This window comes from Diaphorina citri, unplaced genomic scaffold (genome assembly GCF_000475195.1).
Source record: "Diaphorina citri unplaced genomic scaffold, Diaci psyllid genome assembly version 1.1 scaffold6, whole genome shotgun sequence".
Classification (NCBI taxonomy): Eukaryota; Metazoa; Arthropoda; class Insecta; order Hemiptera; family Psyllidae; genus Diaphorina; species Diaphorina citri.
This window is the reverse complement of record NW_007377445.1, coordinates 298,488-317,056: the sequence shown is the minus strand read 5'-3', so window position 1 is coordinate 317,056 and position 18,569 is coordinate 298,488. Positions and strand designations below refer to the sequence as shown.

General features: G+C 38.7%; 2 protein-coding genes across 2 annotated transcripts; one reads left to right on the top strand and one right to left on the bottom strand.

The window, feature by feature from the left end:
- Positions 1-397: 397 nt before the first annotated feature.
- On the bottom strand, positions 398-3,962 carry LOC103524562 (cytochrome P450 315a1, mitochondrial). The gene is made up of 7 exons (XM_017449655.1): positions 3,615-3,962; positions 3,162-3,305; positions 2,680-2,867; positions 2,102-2,439; positions 1,674-1,865; positions 1,029-1,268; positions 398-487 (listed from the first exon to the last, which is right to left on the bottom strand). The coding sequence occupies exons 1-7, from the start codon at positions 3,902-3,904 to the stop codon at positions 398-400; spliced, it is 1,482 nt and encodes a 493-aa protein (XP_017305144.1). The 5' UTR covers positions 3,905-3,962.
- An 828-nt stretch (positions 3,963-4,790) lies between these two features.
- Positions 4,791-18,297, top strand: LOC103524553 (histone H4 transcription factor). The gene is made up of 11 exons (XM_026819864.1): positions 4,791-4,980; positions 5,733-5,867; positions 6,064-6,249; positions 10,860-11,066; positions 11,299-11,435; positions 11,815-12,001; positions 12,682-12,848; positions 13,263-13,453; positions 14,205-14,360; positions 14,656-14,763; positions 18,099-18,297. Exons 1-11 carry the CDS (start codon positions 4,914-4,916, stop codon positions 18,295-18,297), a joined length of 1,740 nt encoding a protein of 579 aa, XP_026675665.1. The 5' UTR covers positions 4,791-4,913.
- Positions 18,298-18,569: the final 272 nt, after the last annotated feature.

Sequence of the window (18,569 nt, the reverse complement as noted above, 5' to 3'; positions counted from 1 at the left end):
ATATGAAACTCGTTTGTCAATTCCTCTTCCTGGGAGAAGGTTGCCAAACGGATCGCTATCGACTTTGCGATGTTGAGGAACACCAGGAACAGATTTTAACACCAGGAACAAACCCATCAATTAACGAAATCTGAAGTCGTTCTTTCATTTTGAAAGGCACTTTAGACTTAGAGAACAGATGCATGAATAACGTCTAAAGTTGAACCAACATGAAGTCAATATGAGGCTAGACTTAGCTCGGAGTTGTTCAACGTTCATTATAGCTTGTATTTGAGCTGTTGTATCTCAGTATGGATACGTCTTAAGTTTGTTGAATTATCCGCGACTGACCCAAACCAATCTTACGGATTCAAATCCCATGATATCGAAAACTTCATACAATACTTACCGAATCAACCTATAGGTGGCGTCCTACATTACATTTTTTGACAATTTTCAACACAACATCCACTGGTTTGTCTACTTTGATGTGGTAGTTATTAACGATCTGCAAAAGAAACAGGAGGGAATACGAATTATTACAAATACATTTAAAGAAAAGCATAGAAGGATACACTCCGCCTCGTAAATATCAAATCAAAAAATACAATTGAAGGTTGAGTGCACTCGGAATTTTTTTCAAGGTCCAATTTGGCCCAAAATGTAAAGCTGTTCCCACACATAGTCGATGGACGTCGATCGACGAGGTGAATTTATGTTGTCCAGGCAGTATATGGTTTCAGTCGACATCGACCGACCGATTTATGAGCAAATTTCCTCTAACCTTATTTCGTTCAGTAACTTTTTCTAACTGGTCAAATTTAACTGCACCAAACTTCATGATTCCCTACCTGAGGATTATTATTGGTATAAGTTGTTGTTGTTGTTGTTGTTGTTGTTGTTGTTGTAGCGGCTTCAGTTGTAGCCGAATGGTGATGGCAGAGTAAAGAAAAGATATCTTTTTTTTCTGCCACACACTGCCATTTTCTACCATCTCTATAATAAACGCCCTATGTCACTGCGAGCTGGTTAGATCTTTTGTGACTTACCTGAGCGATGGTCAAGCACATTTGGGTCTGAGCCAGCTTCCTACCAACACATGACCTGGCGCCCATAGCATACGGCAGTGAGGCATAGGGCTCTACCACGTTGATGTACTTTTTGTTGGCATCCCTCTTCCATCTACTAGGCTGGAACTGTTCAGGCGATGGGAAGTAGGCTGGGTTGTGACTGCTGGAGAAGACTGACAACAGGACAAGGGAGCCCTTGGGAATCAGATAGCCTCGGATCTGAAACAGATTGAAATGGATTTATTAAACGTTATTTCCAGTCACTGCCATTCAGGATTTTTTTTTTTTTTTTTTAATCTAGTAAAAAAACATTCCTTTGTTCTTATTTGTTAATGGGATGAAAATCTAGCCCACTAGTAAACATCTAAAGGGAAGGACTGGCTTTTCCCTATCCTGTCCTCCTTTTCTTTTCGATTTCAGAACGATAAAACTTCAGTAGTTACATTCCCTCTAACCTCTATCGATTTTAAAAACTAAAATAAATGAAAAATCGGGATATCAAGCGTGCCGGGAGGCGCACGAACGTCAAGAGTTTGAAGCGCCGCGCCGCCCAGCCTATATATTAACACGAAATAGAGTTTCATGGTTATTTTTACCCAAAGATTTTCACATCTGTGAGCTTACCTCGACATCTTTGGGCATGAATCTGGTGATGAAAGGGGCAATAGGGTACATGCGCAGACCTTCTCGTATGACGTGGTTTATGATCTCATTATTCAAGCAGTCGTTATTCTTTTGGAGTTCTTGGTAGAGTTGATCTTGGACGGAAGGATGTCTTCCCAACAAATAGAAAATCCATTGGGTGGATATTGCTGTCTTTGAAAGAGAAAAGCAGAACATATACATATGATAGGATTATTATTGCAATTTTTCTTCTGAATAATAGAATGGGGTGACACCTTTTTTTTTTTTTTTCAACTAAAGGTAGGTATGTGAAATGTGCTCTTTACTTAAAAAAAGTAAACATAGTTAATTTCATTCTACCATGTCAGCAAACAAATAGATAGAATAGTAGACACCTATTAATTGGTAATTACAAAAACATTTCTTACTGTGTCTCCTGCAGCTAGAATAAAATCTATGACCATTCTTCTTATCGACTCAGGTGAAACATTTTCTACTTCCTTCAATTTGGAAGAGAGTCCATCACCATTGAACGGTTCCATTTTATGCAACAGCTCAGATGCTAAAGCCAAACTTTGATGTACACTCTCCACAAATTTTGTCCAAGCAGATAGTTTTAATTTGATTGATAAATTAATAGGCAGCATAGACAAGGCAGCACTGTGTTCAAATATTTTATGCACCACTTGTGAGAGGTCATGAATTTCTTTCGATAATTCCTTGTAATGGGAGATGAATGGTGTACCCAGCATGTGGGCAATGATAACTGAAACATTTATAAAAGGAAATGCAGACAAGTATGAAAAAATCACTAAAATAATAAAAAAAACCTAGGCTTTTTTCTAAAAATTAGAAAATGGCCTCCTACTGAATGGTAATTTCATTTCATTTGTATTTAGTAAGCAACACATTCCCTTGATTGAACCAGTAAGCAACACATTTCCTTGATTAAACCATCAGGGGAGGGGGGAAGGGGGGGGGGCAATACAATGGAGGCTGTACTCACAATTAATTGACAGCTGATAGAGGTGTGATTCAAAACTAGGTTTATTATTTGCTTTAGTTGATTCAACAATGTCATGCTCAAATGCTTTGAATAATTCCTTGGTCAACTCCTGCTGTGGACCAGCACTGTAATTCTTCAACAAATATTTATTCATAATTTTTCTGTATTTCATCCATTCTGGACCATCCCTGAAAGAAAAAAAAAGGACTTTTTAATAGGCTGTATATTTTCTCAATAATCTCCACATCAACCAAATGCTGTTTCTCATTCCAGCTTGCAGAATGTATTTTAGGATTTTGCTGCAATTCCCCCATAATACTTTCAGGAAACACTTAGGTAGGTACCTATTGACTAAACATCCAAGAATCAAGTTTTAACACAACCATTTTAGATCTGTTAGTACATCTATCATTTTTTTCCCTTTCTTCCACAATTTGTCCAACAAAATTTGGTACAAACAATTAAAACAAAGGGTGACTTACATAAAATACAGTCCTCTGTCACATCCATACAACTCCCTGTATTTTTCCCAACACTGTGGTAAAATATGCTCTGGACCAGCACTGTAATTCTTCAACAAATATTTATTCATAATTTTTCTGTATTTCATCCATTCTGGACCATCCCTGAAAGAAAAAAAAGGACTTTTTAATAGGCTGTATATTTTCTCAATAATGTCCACATCAACCAAATGCTGTTTCTCATTCCAGCTTGCAGAATGTATTTTAGGATTTTGCTGCAATGCAATGCCCCCATAATACTTTCAGGAAACACTTAGGTATTATAGGTACCTAGCTATTGACTAAACATCCAAAAATCAAGTTTTAAAACAACCATTTTAGATCTGTTAGTACATCTATCATTTTTTTTCCTTTCTTCCACAATTTGTCCAACAAAATTTGGTATACAAACATTTAAAACAAAGGGTGACTTACATAAAATACAGTCCTCTGTCACATCCATACAACTTCCTGTATTTTTCCCAACACTGTGGTAAAATATGCTTGGGATATGTTCCTTCTAAAGCAAACACTTTTCGCACATCAGCAGTATCATTTAAAAAGTATGCTTCAACAGGTCCAATCTTTTCTTTGTAAATTGGTCCCAATTCTTGGTGTCTTTTTTCTACATATCTGTGAAGCTGTTTACCACCTCCTTCTTTAAGGATAGAGATAAGTGTTCCAAAAATTGGCCAAGATCTGGGGGTTGGAATAACCTTTGACATCTTCAATCAATATCCAAGCACAAAATAAATTTATGGAAAACACACAGAGCACCTGTTGATTAGGATAGAGATAAGTGTTCCAAAAATTGGCCAAGATCTGGGGGTTGGAATAACCTTTGACATCTTCAATCAATATCCAAGCACAAAATAAAGTTATGGAAAACACACAGAGCACCTGTTGAGCTAGGTGTTTTGAGAACCTTGAAGCAAAAATCTTATAAACATACTACCTTCCTGTACTTGAGAAAATACTGATTGAGTAGGGTTTTTTCAGGTATCAAGACAAGTTTTACATGCTCTAATATACAGGTGGAAATACAAAATTGTTAGAAAAAAAATCTTATAAACATACTACCTTCCTGTACTTGAGAAAATACTGATTGAGTAGGGTTTTTTCAGGTATCAAGACAAGTTTTACATGTTCTAATATACAGGTGGAAATACAAAATTGTTAGAAAAGAAGAAATTGAAGAAATTAACCCAAATATCAACTTTCTTATCTTTCGCGGGTTTCGCTTTATTTATCACAAAAATTCAAATTTTACATTACCTCTGTGGCCATGCACTCTACCTCTGTACCAGTGACGTCATTCGTAGTTATTCGCATTTTGGTTGTGTCTGTGTAAATTAAAATTTTACATGATCGTTTAATTTTTTCATATAAGTGATAAATTTTTGTCATTTAAAGAGGTATCAATAAATTTTGATTTTATGATTTCGACTGTTTTTTGATTTTTGAAAGTTCTTTTTAAATCAGATCATCGAATGACGTCATCGTGCAAAGAGCACAGAGTCAATTAGTCCACAGAGGTAGAATGTATTCGCGGGAAAAATGGAAAAGTTTTGAAAAGAAAAAAAAAATAATAATAATAATAAAAAAAAAAAAACGGCAAAACGCCAAAATCAAAAGATTCAAAAGCAAAAGCAGAAATATAAAGTCCAAAGTTAACAAAGTTTTGACGGTTAGATCTCATACCTCATACCGTGATAGATACTGCAAGATCGAAATATGGAAGACAATGATGTCTTTACCCTTCCCGAGTATGAGACCAGTGAGTGTGGGAGTCCTTCTAATGGTAAGTCAAAATCTTGATCATGAACTGTAAAAGCAAGTACTTAGAAGTAGTGTCAAAAGCATGTTGTATACATTAGGTGCATGGCCACAACAGCAACCATCAACCATAGAACATGGACCGGTAATTATGCAGAAGTCACGTCCGTGGAAAAGGAAAGCTCCTTTTTGTATTTAACCTAACCCTATAACACCAATCACTGCTCTAATTGTGAAAACTCTTTGTTGCGTTTAACCTAACCCTATAATTACACTGGTCACTGCTTGTTTGTGCCAGTTCCTTTGGTAGCAATATTCCACGGACGTGACTTCCGCACAAGTACCCATGGACCATTTACCCTCTCAAGGAAATTGACCCTTGACTTCCACTGAGACCATTAGATCATCACACCATTCACACCAGGGTGTCCACAATGAAGCCTAAAACCTGCATATTTAGATATGCTTGAAAATTTTGAGGTTAGGATGTTATCAAAAATGTATACAAACCATGGAGCTATAAAAGGAAGCTTAAGCTCCTCGATACAAACCCATCATACATCTCGGAAAAAATACTAGGCCCAATTTCTTCATTTTCTGCAAAGGTCAGTACTAGGATCAGAGCTCTGGTCAAGGCTCTGTTGTGGAGACTTCTATTCATTAGCATGGTTTGTTTGTTTTCTCTTGTGTCAGTACTAAGTTATGTTTGAGGGTTGGGACTGGTTTGTGGATGCCTACATGGAATTTAGTTTAAGTAAAGAATTTTGAATGTTTCAGTGCAAGAGGTGAAAACTGATGTGGAAGATATTGATGACACAAAACCAACTACCAGTGCTCTTGATGATGCTGCAGACCTCAATAGTTCTGTTGTATTGGAAGCAAATTCTACCTACTGTGAGAGTGTAACTTCTTGTAAGTAGAAACCACAAGCCTGTTTCATAAAGCTGGGGGGTCTTGTATATTAGGTATATTTTTCTCAATTTTACCTGTTGTAGTGTACCAGACTGGTGCCAAAGCCATAAAATTAGACAGACTAGGTAGAACAAACAGACAAACTCAGAGAAATAATGTTGGGTTAAAACTCACTTTGTCCATTCAATTGTTCCAGGTTCCACAGGCATTCTGACAGACACTGAGCACGAGAGACACAATCAGAGGGTAATCAATATTGATGAAACTAGTCCTGAGGCAAGTGACGAAGATGAAGACGAGATTTTCTTCGGCAAAGAAAACAGCCAGAGAGCTAAAAGGAAACGAAAGAATACTGAGGATGAAGATGAAGAGAGCCCATCTGGTAAGATTATATTTTTTAAAATGAGATTGACTTGACAGGTGGTTGTGTTCATGTTTGAAGGCCTTTCAAATAATGGATTCTTCTCTCATATGCAGATTTCATCAGTGTAATTAGGGTATAAATGAAAACATAAGTACTGGATATTATGTAAATAAACATATTTTTTGTTTATGTGTATAATGTCAAAGGAGATTTGGGAAGATTTAAGTAAGCATTGGACCATTCCTAGATACCCATTTTTTGTATAACAGCTGTTTCTTTGATTTTTCAGAGAGCACTGACATTATTCTTGTAGCCAAAGGGTCAGGCAAGGAGGAAAAGAGACCAGCTGGAGTTCTATTCTCACACGAAGAGCTGACTCTCAATTGCGAATGGATGTTCGATGATAAACCTTGCACATTCCCTATGACCAGGAACAAATATGACTTTGCCAACCATGTGAAAAAACACACAGAACATTTGAAGTTCCTGGACAATGGTAATTTTTGTGAATTTTTGTTCGACCAGGAACAAATATGACTTTGCCAACCATGTGAAAAAACACACAGAACATTTGAAGTTCCTGGACAATGGTAATTTTTGTGAATTTGTTTTTGATAATATGTATAAGCTATTTTATTCATAATCTGGCTGGGGGACTTTGAACAGGGAGTAGACCAGCTTAGTCTGTCTGGGGGGGCTTTAAGCAGGGACTATACTAGCCTGAAATTTCCCTTGTTGAAGAAGTAGCAAAGGTAATAGTGCATTTAGACTGGGATCCAACATAACATACAACTCATTGTCTTGTATTGCAGGAAAGTACCAGTGTCAATGGAAAGACTGTCTTGCCATATTAGAAGCACAGAACTGTGTGTTTCATCTGTATTTCCATGCATATCATACAGCTCTCAAGTGTGTTGGACTCAACTGTGCTAAGAGAGATTCACTCAAGGTAAGTAAACAATAAAGGTTCATCAATTTAGTGAACAGTACCAATAATTGAATGTATGGACCAAGTCCAAAAAAAGATAAATGGAGTCAAAGTTTAGAACTGGTCAAAATTCAAGATATACCCAGCCATTTTGTTTTTGCTCTCAATTCAATACAACACTAAAGTGAAGTTAGCAACCAATTTAAAATCTGATAGATCCTTTTGCACTCTTTTTTAATGATACCTATACAAAACTCAAAAAGTCGTTTATTGGACTTGATCCACTCTGCCTCTTACCCATTCAATTTTTCTACCTATTCAACTCTGGTCTGTTCTGTATGACAGGTCGTCTAGGAAGCCATGCCATTAGTAAACGTACTTCTTCGGTTTCATTTTTCAGAAATGCTCATTCAATCCAGTGCGAGTCAACACGTTCAAGACTCGAACATTCGACCTAGAAGTAGATTTCTTACTAGACTTCTTGTCGTTTGGAGTAGAACCACCTCCGTCGAGGGCCGTTTGAATTTTCTTCAGTAATAATTTTCTCGTGGAATCAGTTATGGGAACAATCGGTAGATTATATTTCACTAGATAGGTTCTTATTTCTTCATCTGTGAGATTAGCTAAAGAGGCCATGATGAAAGAACACCAAAAGAAAATTAAACGTTTCAACGATTTCAGTTGCACTACACTTTTTCGTTCTTCATTCACCGCTCACAGCTCACAGAAAAATAAAAAGTTGTTTACTGAAAACTGAAAAGCCATTTTGAATTTCAAGAAGAGTATCAGTGGTGCCAGCATAATGAAAATGTGCGAAAGGTAAAATTGGATTCGCGTGAACTTTCGTCTATTGAAATGAACTTTTTTAGCGCAATAAATAGTTTCCATAGCATTTTATATGAAGTTTTAGTTGGAAAATATCAGGAAAAGGGTCAAATTATTTGGAATCAATACACAGATACGGAGACTGATCGTTCACAGCATCGTATGAAACGAGTTTAAATTAATTCAACAGGTGGCCAACATGGAAAATTGCGCCAACAAATATTTAGCGGCAAAATTTAAAAATGTAAACGATTTGAAAATTGAAATTTGCCAAAAAAAAAGCAAAAAAGTATTGGGAGAAATGTGATTCTTTCAATTTTAATCTCATTAATTAATACTAAATAGTGATAATATGGAATCTGATGATCATAAATTAAATCAAGGTAATGAAGGCAGTGCACGTTTTTGGAGGAGGAAGACAAGAAGAAGAAAGAAGCAGGGAAGGGATCGATAGACGAGAAAGAATCGAAAGAATTACAAGGTGAGAACAAAGAATCGGCGAAAGAATTACAGGGTGAGAGCAAAGAATCGATAGGACAGAAAGAATCGGGGAACGAATTGCAAGGTGAGAGCAAACAATCAATGGGAAAAGAGAAAAACGGAGGTTCAGAAGGTAAAGAAAGTCCAAGTAAGAAAATAGAAGAAGAGAAAATGGAGGAGGATGGAGACAATTCAGACGCTACTCGAAGCAGTGGAGAGAGTGAGGGAGAGGAGTGATGTTCCTGTGGGAAAACACCAAAGTCAGCTCCTAAGGATCAAAACAGAGTGGAGAGCATAGAGCTCGTAGAGGGAAGGGACGAAAAATGGAGGGAAGCGACGAAGGATGGAGGGAAGCGACGAAGGATGGATGGAAGCGACGAAGGAGGGAGGGAAGCGACGAAGGATGGAGGGAAGCAACGAAGGATGGAGGGAAGCGACGAAGGAGGGAGGGAAGCGACGAAGGATGGAGGGAAGCGATGAAGGATGGAGGGAAGCGACGAGTTCAGTGTTCAAACCACATTGAGCTGAGGGCATAAAGCTCTATGATCTTTGCTCTCCTCTCCACTCTGATTTTATCCTAAGGCGATAGCACGTTGAATGCACCAGTTCCTGATGGATCACTGATGTTAATCAACGTTGTACGTGGTTGGTATCTGGATGGGTGACTATCTGGACAATTGCGTGCTGCTTGATTGTCTTGACCCCATTAAGGTTGGGTGAGGTTAATGTGAATAGGCGGGTAGGTTGTCAACGAATGGTGGGTCAAATCTCCGTCAGTGGAAACTTTAGTAGGTTTACCGTGACATTAAATAAAATAAAACCCTATCTAACAACATTTAAATTTAATGGCTATTGCACGTTAAATGCAACAGTTCCGGAGAGATCACTGGAAGTTAGTCAACGTCGCACGTGGTTGATATCTGGATGGGTGACTGTCTGAGGCAACACGTGCTCCTGACTATTACTGGGTGTTCTCAGCCTATTTCAGATTATACGTAATACATGAAAAATTAGTGAGATGAAGGCGAAGTCACGTCCGTGGAAAAGGAAAGCTCCTTTTTGTATTTAACCTAACCCTATAACACCAATCACTGCTCTAATTGTGAAAACTCTTTCTTGCATTTAACCTAATTACACTGGTCACTGCTTGTTTGTGCCAGTTCCTTTGGTAGCAATATTCCACAGATGTGACTTCTGCACAAGTACCCATGGACCATTTACCCTCTCAAGAAAATTGACCCTTGACTTCCACTGAGACCATTAGATCATCACACCAGGGTGTCCACAATGAAGCCTGAAACCTCCTGCATATTTAGATATGCTTGAAAATTTTGAGGTTAGAATGTTATCAAAAATGTATACAAACCCATCATACATCTCCAAAAAAATACTAGGCTCAATTTCTTCATTTTCTGCAAAGGTTGGTACAAGGGTCAGAGCTCTGGTCAAGGCTCTGTTGTGGACACTTCTATTCATTAGCATGGTTTGTTTATTTTCTCTTGGGTTAGTACTAAGTAATGATTGAGGGTTGGGACTGGTTTGTGAATGCCTACATGAAATTTAGTTTATGTAAAGAATTTTGAATGTTTCAGTGCAAGAGGTGAAAACTGATGTGGAAGATATTGATGACACAAAACCAACTACCAGTGCTCTTGATGATGCTGCAGACCTCAATAGTTCTGTTATATTGGAAGCAAATTCTACCTACTGTGAGAGTGTAACTTCTTGTAAGTAGAAACCACAAGCCTGTTTCATATAGCTGGGGGGTCTTGTATATTAGGGATATTTTTCTGAATTTTACCTGTTGTAGTGTTGTACCAGACTGGTGCCAAAGCCATAAAATTAAACAGACTTTAGGTAGAACAAACAGACAAACTCAGAGAAATAATGTTGGGTTAAAACTTAAAGCTCACTTTGTCCATTCAATTGTTCCAGGTTCCACAGGCATTCTGACAGACACTGAGCACAAGAGACACAATCAGAGGGTAATCAATATTGATGAAACTAGTCCTGAGCCAAGTGACGAAGATGAAGACAAGATTTTCTTTGGCAAAGAAAACAGCCAGAGAGCTAAAAGGAAACGAAATAATACCGAGGATGAAGATGAAGAGAGCCCATCAGGTAAGATTATAATTTTTAAAATGAGATTGACTTGACAGGTGGTTGTGTTCATGTTTGAAGGCCTTTCAAATAATGCATTCTTCTCTCATATGCAGATTTCATCAGTGTAATTAGGGTATAAATGAAAACCATACTGGATATTATGTAAATAAACATATTTTTTGTTTATGTGTATAATGTCAAAGAAGATTTGGGAAGATATAAGTAAGCATTGGACCATTCCTAGATACCTATTTTTTTTTTTTGTATAACTGCTGTTTCTTTGATTTTTCAGAGAGCACTGACATTATTCTTGTAGCCAAAGGGTCAGGCAAAGAGGAAAAGAGACCAGCTGGAGTTCTATTCTCACACGAAGAGCTGACTCTCAATTGCGAATGGATGTTCGATGATAAACCTTGCACATTCCCTATGACCAGGAACAAATATGACTTTGCCAACCATGTGAAAAAACACACAGAACATTTGAAGTTCCTGGACAATGGTAATTTTTGTGAATTTTTGTTCATTTGTTTTTGATAATATGTATAAGCTATTTTATTCATAATCTGGCTGGGGGACTTTGAACAGGGAGTAGACCAGCTTAGTCTGTCTGGGGGGGCTTTAAGCAGGGACTATACTAGCCTGAAATTTCCCTTGTTGAAGAAGTAGCAAAGGTATTAGTGCATTTAGACTGGGATCCAACATAACATACAACTCATTGTCTTGTATTGCAGGAAAGTACCAGTGTCAATGGAAAGACTGTCTTGCCATATTAGAAGCACAGAACTGTGTGTTTCATCTGTATTTCCATGCATATCATACAGCTCTCAAGTGTGTTGGACTCAACTGTGCTAAGAGAGATTCACTCAAGGTAAGTAAACAATAAAGGTTCATCAATTTAGTGAACAGTACCAATAATTGAATGTATGGACCAAGTCCAAAAAAAGATAAATGGAGTCAAAGTTTAGAACTGGTCAAAATTCAAGATATACCCAGCCATTTCGTTTTTGCTCTCAATTCAATACAACACTAAAGTGAAGTTAGCAACCAATTTAAAATCTGATAGATCCTTTTGCACTCTTTTTTAATGATACCTATACAAAACTCAAAAAGTCGTTTTTTGGACTTGATCCACTCTGCCTCTTACCCATTCAATTTTTCTACCTATTCAACTCTGGTCTGTTCTGTATGACAGGATGACTAAGAAGCCATGCCCTTAGTAAACGTACTTCTTCGGTTTCATTTTTCAGAAATGCTCATTCAATCCAGTGCGAGTCAACACGTTCAAGACTCGGGAGACGAATCGCGTGTGTATGTGGAACAACTGTCGGCAGAGTTTCGTCAGTATGTTTGCCTATGAGATTCACATTGATCATCATATGGAGAAATTCCACACGAAGGCGAACCAGTATGTCAAGTTACCGTGCGAGTGGAAAAGTAAGCAACTAGAGGCTTATCCTGCTTAGTTGGTAGCGCGTCTACCTTGTAAGCGCTAGGCCGCGGGTTTGATTTCCGCCCGGGGCGGATTTTATCCTCATAGGGTAATATTCGTTCTCGGAACGGCTGGCTTTCTCTTATCCTGTCTTCCTTCTCTCTTCGATTTCGGGACGATAAGACCTTAGCAGTTACAGTTCCCTCTGTCAAACCTCTTTAAAAAAATTGACGGAAAATTTGTTATAACTAAAAATTCTAAAAATAGAAAATAGAGACAGTGAGACACTGTTGTCTATTGTTTAATAAGGGTGTCAGTCATGTAAAGTGTTATTAAAATATCGATGTTCAGTCCCAAGTTGAGCTGCTGAGACCATTTTTGAGACGTCATGTGGCCCGGTATTGCACTTCGGACCCAAGTTTGGTGTTACTCCATCTATTCTGGACAGGTATCTGTTGAGTAAGCAGTACTGCCCTGATCTAAGTTGGGCAAGGGTGCAACGCGTACTGCGTGGAAGGTCGATCTATCAAATATTTTAACTAACTTTGGACCCACTTGGTCCGATCGACTTGAAACTTGCTACACTTATACCTCGTCAGACCTTTTTTTTTCTTCAACTAAGCCTGTACCTATATTTATTACTTTCTATTGTTTTTTATTTGTATCAAATCACGATTCATTTCAGATTGTAACCCTAGGATTACCGCTCATAGGAAAGCCATGATGATACGTCATCTACTGAAACATACCCAGCTCAAGCAGGTGGCATGTCCTACATGCGGTGATATGTTCAAGACGAGAAGCGCGTTCAAAACACATTGCCATCGGCTGAAGAAAGACCAGGACTTGCAGGTAATGATAAGGGACTTTAATCGTGTTATTTAATCATAGTTCAATGTTTGTCATATTTAAAGTTGAAATTACAAATGTCGTTCCCACTTGATACAACTCAAAATGCATTTCACTTGGACTCGAAAATGTGACAACGGAGATCTTATCTGTCCCGAAATCGCAAAGAGAAGTAGGCAGGACATGCTAGGAGAGATTCAACCGTTCCGAAATAGAACATAATCTGATCAGGATAAATTTCGCCCCGGGCGGGAATCGAACCCGCAGCCTACCTTTTACAAGGCAGACGCAATACCCTGCAAGCTAACTGGGCTGACCAGCTCGTCTTTCCCCATGTATCTAATACTCATCTTTCCCCATGTATCCAATACTCAATCAGCCCAATTAACCCTTAGGTAATCTGAATTTCCTCCCCAGTGTAACTTGTGCAAGAAGTACTTCAGCACGGAGTCTCTGCTTCACAATCATGTCCAGAACCACGTGTATACCAAACAGTGCAACATATGTCAGGCCATGTGTTTGTCTGCGTCCACCTTGGCCACTCACATACGCTACAAGCATCTGGATGGCCAGCACCACATGTTTAAATGCAACCAGTGTGATTTTAGGTGAGTTGAAAACAAACAACATAGCCTTAAGTAAGTTGAAAACAAGGCAACCTTTGATGAATATGGTTTTGTAATACATAAATATGTTGTGTTACTCTGAAAATTTACAACCTTAGCACCTCGTAGAAAGAGATTTGCAAAAACTGTCGGCAGCACAGGTCTTCTTTGAGGCCTCAAGGGGCCAGTTTTCCGAAACCAAACTGGTATGCTATAATTTCCAAGGATATTGAATTCAAGTGGGAGTTGGGGGTGGGTTATAACATCGGTGGTGTTACAGGAACGTCCTTTTGTTGATAGATGAGTTTTTAAGTATGGGATACTTGAAAACTCATATCAATCATTGTTGGTTCATAATTTTGAAAAAGGCGAGAATATAATATTTTGACAGTCTTTATTTAGCCTTTTAGATCTTTTTTCAGTGTCCACTTTTAATCTATTTTACCTCGGCAGCACAGGTCTTCTTTGAGGCCTCAAGGGGCCAGTTTTCCGAAACCAAACTGGTATGCTATAATTTCCAAGGATATTGAATTCAGTGGGAGTTGGGGGTAGGTTATAACATCGGTGGTGTTACAGGAACGTCCTTTTGTTGATAGATGAGGTCTTAAGTATGGGATACTTGAAAACTCATATCAATCATTGTTGGTTCATAATTTTGAAAAAGGCGAGAATATAATATTTCGACAGTCTTTAGCCTTTTAGATCTTTTTCAGTGTCCACTTTTAATCTATTTTACCCGGTTTTCCGTTTTCAGAACGATCTCAAACTATCAACTCCTCGATCACAAGAAGATTCATCTGCCAAAGGAGAAAAGACCAAAGCTATCCTGTGATTACCCTGGCTGTCAGTATACGTGTCTGTGTAGACGAACTATGTATGATCATGTCAAGTCGAAGCATGAGGGATCAAGGTACGTGATAGACTCGGTAACTTTGTGAAGGTCGATTTTAACTATTGGGCTGTATGGGGGAAAGATCGAGGTACGTTTAGAGAGAGGATAATGGTCGAAATACTGACGGAAAAATCCCTCCCCAGAACTGTCTGAAAAAAAAAACTGAATTGTATTCTTTTATATCCAATCCTAGCCACGAATAAGGCTTTGACGGCAGGATCTCTTCCGGTTTCTCCAGTTAATCAATTTCTTAATCTGGTTAACTAGAGTTTTTAAACTGATTTGCTCTCAATTCTATTTTTGGTGTCCACAGATACGTATGTCATGTGTGTTCGAACGTTTACTGTACGTCCACAGCATTATCCAAACATTTGAAGAAAATCCATAGCCTCACGTTTCCCGCGGGAACTGATCGATTCAGGTAAGATACTTATAATGATATTATTTTCATATACCTACTCGTAATTATCTCCATGCATGATGCATGCCAATTTTATTAAGATTCGGGAACAAAATACTTTTATCCTCCAACCACTCTTAATTTTCGGGAACCTTTGCTATTTTGTCAAATATATGTTCTGTGAACCTTCGCAGGGGTTTTTTAACTTTGTCACACGAAATATATATATATATTTCATCTGTGTTATCTAGCTCTCAGTTGATTCTTAGTTTATTCTTAACGAACATACACACACAAGTGTACGAGGGTTCCTCGACCTTGCTTGGTGCAGAACTTTGCCACCAGTGACATCACAATAGGATTATCAGGAGATACAAATGGTGTAATTGTTGCAAAAGTTCCCGTCTCCGTACGAGTATATCAGAGTTATCAGACTCACAAGTGTCACTTGATTACCACTCTCTTGTCTGCATATTATGTAGAAAATAGAAGGTATCTGAGACCATGCAGATTGTAGAAGAATTATAGTCTTACTTATACTTACTCATAGTGCTCGAATGAGACTGATGAGTCCCTTTACCTCTGCACTCCCAGTAAGTGACTACTTTTACTGTAGGGACCGTTTTTATACGCGATCCTTACCACAAATCTGTTGTCAGATCAGCAAGCAGTTGGAAATGAAATTCCATGCCTTTCCTGCGATATGAACTCGCGACCTCCGGATTGTAGAAGAATTATAGTCGTACTTATTCATAGTGTTCGAATGAAACCAAGGAGTCCCTTTACCTCAGCACTCCCTGCTCTAAGTGACTCCTTACCGTTTTTATACGCGATCCTAACCATAAATCTGTTGTCAGATCAGCAAGGAGTTGGAAATGAAATTCCATGCCTTTCCTGCGATTTGATCTTGCGACCTCCTGATGACCAAACTTGATTTGATTCAAATTTTCCTAAGCCAATATTTAATCCCATTTCTTTACTTTTTGATTTTGGAACGCTCTTTTCTTTGAAAAATTTGCGAGTTCAATACTACATAGCTACCTGCTACATGCTTTTTTCTACGTTTAGATATTAGGTAGGTAGGTACATACCTATTCCTTATGTCTACATTTTTCCATCAAGTCCTCATCGGCGCAGTCGCCACTGGTCTCTGAAATTATGCTGACTAATGTGACAAATACCTACCTGGAGATCAGAGATAAACCGTCTGTCGTACTACCATTAGCATACACAAGTACCATCAATGTCTATTTATCTGTACATTAATGAGGATGTGTCTTTAGATATGATGACTCCAGGGCCGAATATATTTTGGTCGGGAATACCGTCTGAGTATGAGTACTACATATTACTATTACCGTCTGAGGTCAGTCGAACGAATGCCCGGTTTTATACATAGTTCCATATTTAACTATGGGATTTTAAATACCAAATGACCGTTAATTTTGGTTTTAATATTATGAAAAAATGTTCGTCGTTTAATGTGTAATGTACAGAGTTATAGACCCCAGAAGTTCATTGTCCATATTTAGTTGACTGTCATAGTTCAAAGTTCCATGTCTTGCATGCGCTTTAGGTTCTCTAAACTCGGCCCTAGAGTATCTTAAACGTTCAAAGTAGGCACTCAGAACATGCTTTAGGAAGATAAATACATTTCTGGTGATTGATTTCGCCATTGTTGTCAATCTTGTCTGTATATTCTCTGCCTATATGAGCTCTTATGTCTTGTTATCGAGCCACGTATGTACATATCTGCGAGTGTTCTACGACACAGGTCTTGTATCTACAGATATACCTTGTTCACCAATTACTTTACCTGTTTCTAGGTTCTATGGATGTGGTATTCTCGCTGTCTGTAATTCTGTATAGAGGACCTCAAGATCTCGGAGTCAGAACTTCAATACTTCATCTTGAATTCCACGACTTGTATTCGCACATGTAACAGCTGTAACACTTGTAGCGATCAGTGTACACGCCTTTTTCTGCCACAATAGAACAATATGGAGCCCCACACAGTCCGAAGTAAAGGTCAAACACGATATTACACAAGATTCTATAATAGAATCACGTTGGGACAAGTGATTTCCTCTAGAAGTACCACAGTACTCCAGGTACCGAGAACCAAGCTGGAGCTACGCCAACAATGCGCACCGAACGCGTTTGTAGGAGAGATAGTTCTGGCTAATGTGACTGGAAATGTGTGGCCGAAGTGACGTGATTGGGAAAACCGTGGTAGCTGAGTGGTCCCCTTTGTTAATCAGGAGGTCGTGGGTTCAAATTATATCTGAAGCATTGAATTTTATCCTCAATTATATGAGACTTTGACCACCGTAAAATTAGTGGTGTTGGATTCGTAGTTGCGTGGGACTGCGGTTTGAATCCAAGAAGAGACACGGTCATCCTCTTCAACTCAGGAAATGTGACTTATCCACTAAGTTTAGTGGATGTGCCTATTGCGCTACGTTTACTGATATGGGTGATATCACATAGACTCGAATCTGTCGAAATACCAGGTTAGAAAATTAAGTTGGGAGACATGTTTAAGTGTGTGTGTACCCGGTTTTACACTTTTTGTAAGACAAGCACTACTAAGTAGTTCGGAAGGGAGACATGTTGTAATGTATGTACCTGGTTTTACTCTTTGAGTGAGACAAGCACTACGGATGACGTATTCTTGTTATTTCCCTCCTGAACTTTAATAACTTTCATGATTGAAATGTATAGCTCCACGCCTGACCCGGAGGCAATATGTACAAGTTTGCAACCTACTGTATCATTTACCAGTACCTGCTTGTATGCACACCTACCCACCTAGAAAATGTACAATGTTTTGGACGATATTTTGGCGTGTTGGAGTTGATTTAATATGAAACTCGTTTGTCAATTCCTCTTCCTGGGAGAAGGTTGCCAAACGGATCGCTATCGACTTTGCGATGTTGAGGAACACCAGGCACAGATTTTAACACCAGGAACAAACCCATCAATTAACGAAATCTGAAGTCGTTCTTTCATTTTGAAAGGCACTTCAGACTTAGAGAACAGATGCATGAATAACGTCTAAAGTTGAACTAAGTATTACAGTTATTTCTGGCGCAGACGGCAGCTTGGGGTCTCGCTAAGTCAGCTAAACCCATTTCTTTAGGCGGTAATTGAGGTTACAATGACACTGGCTGCACTGGCTTAGTTCTGACCGTACGCTTCCTGCGTAACGTGTATCAATGATGTGAGGCAAGCGGCCTGGAAAACTCAGACAGTAGTTTAAAGACATTCCCATTCTGGGGGATCTGGTTTAGTGGGATATCTCCTAAAACTCTCTGACCTAAGGCTCGCTTGCAATCTTATCTTTTCTCTTCTAGTCCTCACATCGAGAATAGTATCGTCAGGTTCACCAAAATGCTGACAGAGCCCATCCTCTCCCACGAGAGTGAGTATCCGTTTCCTGTAGTCCCCAAAGTCCTGAAATTGGCCGGTCAGGGTACGAGTGATTCAGCCGATTCAAAGGCTCGTCTAATTCTATATGAGCCTGCACACTCTGGTATAAAGCTCACCTTGTAGACACGATTGATCGACACCATATAGGTACTGAAAGTTGTCCTGAGATCAGTATTCAACAGCGACATCAACCTATCCCATTGTTATTGTTGAACATTAATACATCATGCTGTCCACTGGTTGTTTACATTTAGTAGTTGACGAGGCAAATGGTACAAATTTACAAATGTGACTGAAGAGATTGCTACCGGGTACTGGGTACTAGCGATTTTGCCGTGTACGGGATCATTTTGTATCTCAGGAAAAACAGAGTTCATGGCACTATGGAACTAGCT

What these genes read in the sequence shown, in the direction of transcription:
- LOC103524562 (XM_017449655.1), bottom strand. Translation starts at nt 3,904, where the DNA reads ATGTCAAAGGTTATTCCAACCCCCAGATCTTGGCCAATTTTTGGAACA. An exon ending in CTATCAGCTGTCAATTAATT is followed by an intron (nt 2,440 to 2,679) that starts GTGAGTACAGCC and finishes TAAATGTTTCAG; the next exon opens with TTATCATTGCCCACATGCTG. An exon ending in TCATGCCCAAAGATGTCGAG is followed by an intron (nt 1,269 to 1,673) that starts GTAAGCTCACAG and finishes AATCTGTTTCAG; the next exon opens with ATCCGAGGCTATCTGATTCC.
- LOC103524553 (XM_026819864.1), top strand. Translation starts at nt 4,914, where the DNA reads ATGGAAGACAATGATGTCTTTACCCTTCCCGAGTATGAGACCAGTGAG. An exon ending in AGATGAAGAGAGCCCATCTG is followed by an intron (nt 6,250 to 10,859) that starts GTAAGATTATAT and finishes TTGATTTTTCAG; the next exon opens with AGAGCACTGACATTATTCTT. An exon ending in TGCAACCAGTGTGATTTTAG is followed by an intron (nt 13,454 to 14,204) that starts GTGAGTTGAAAA and finishes TTCCGTTTTCAG; the next exon opens with AACGATCTCAAACTATCAAC.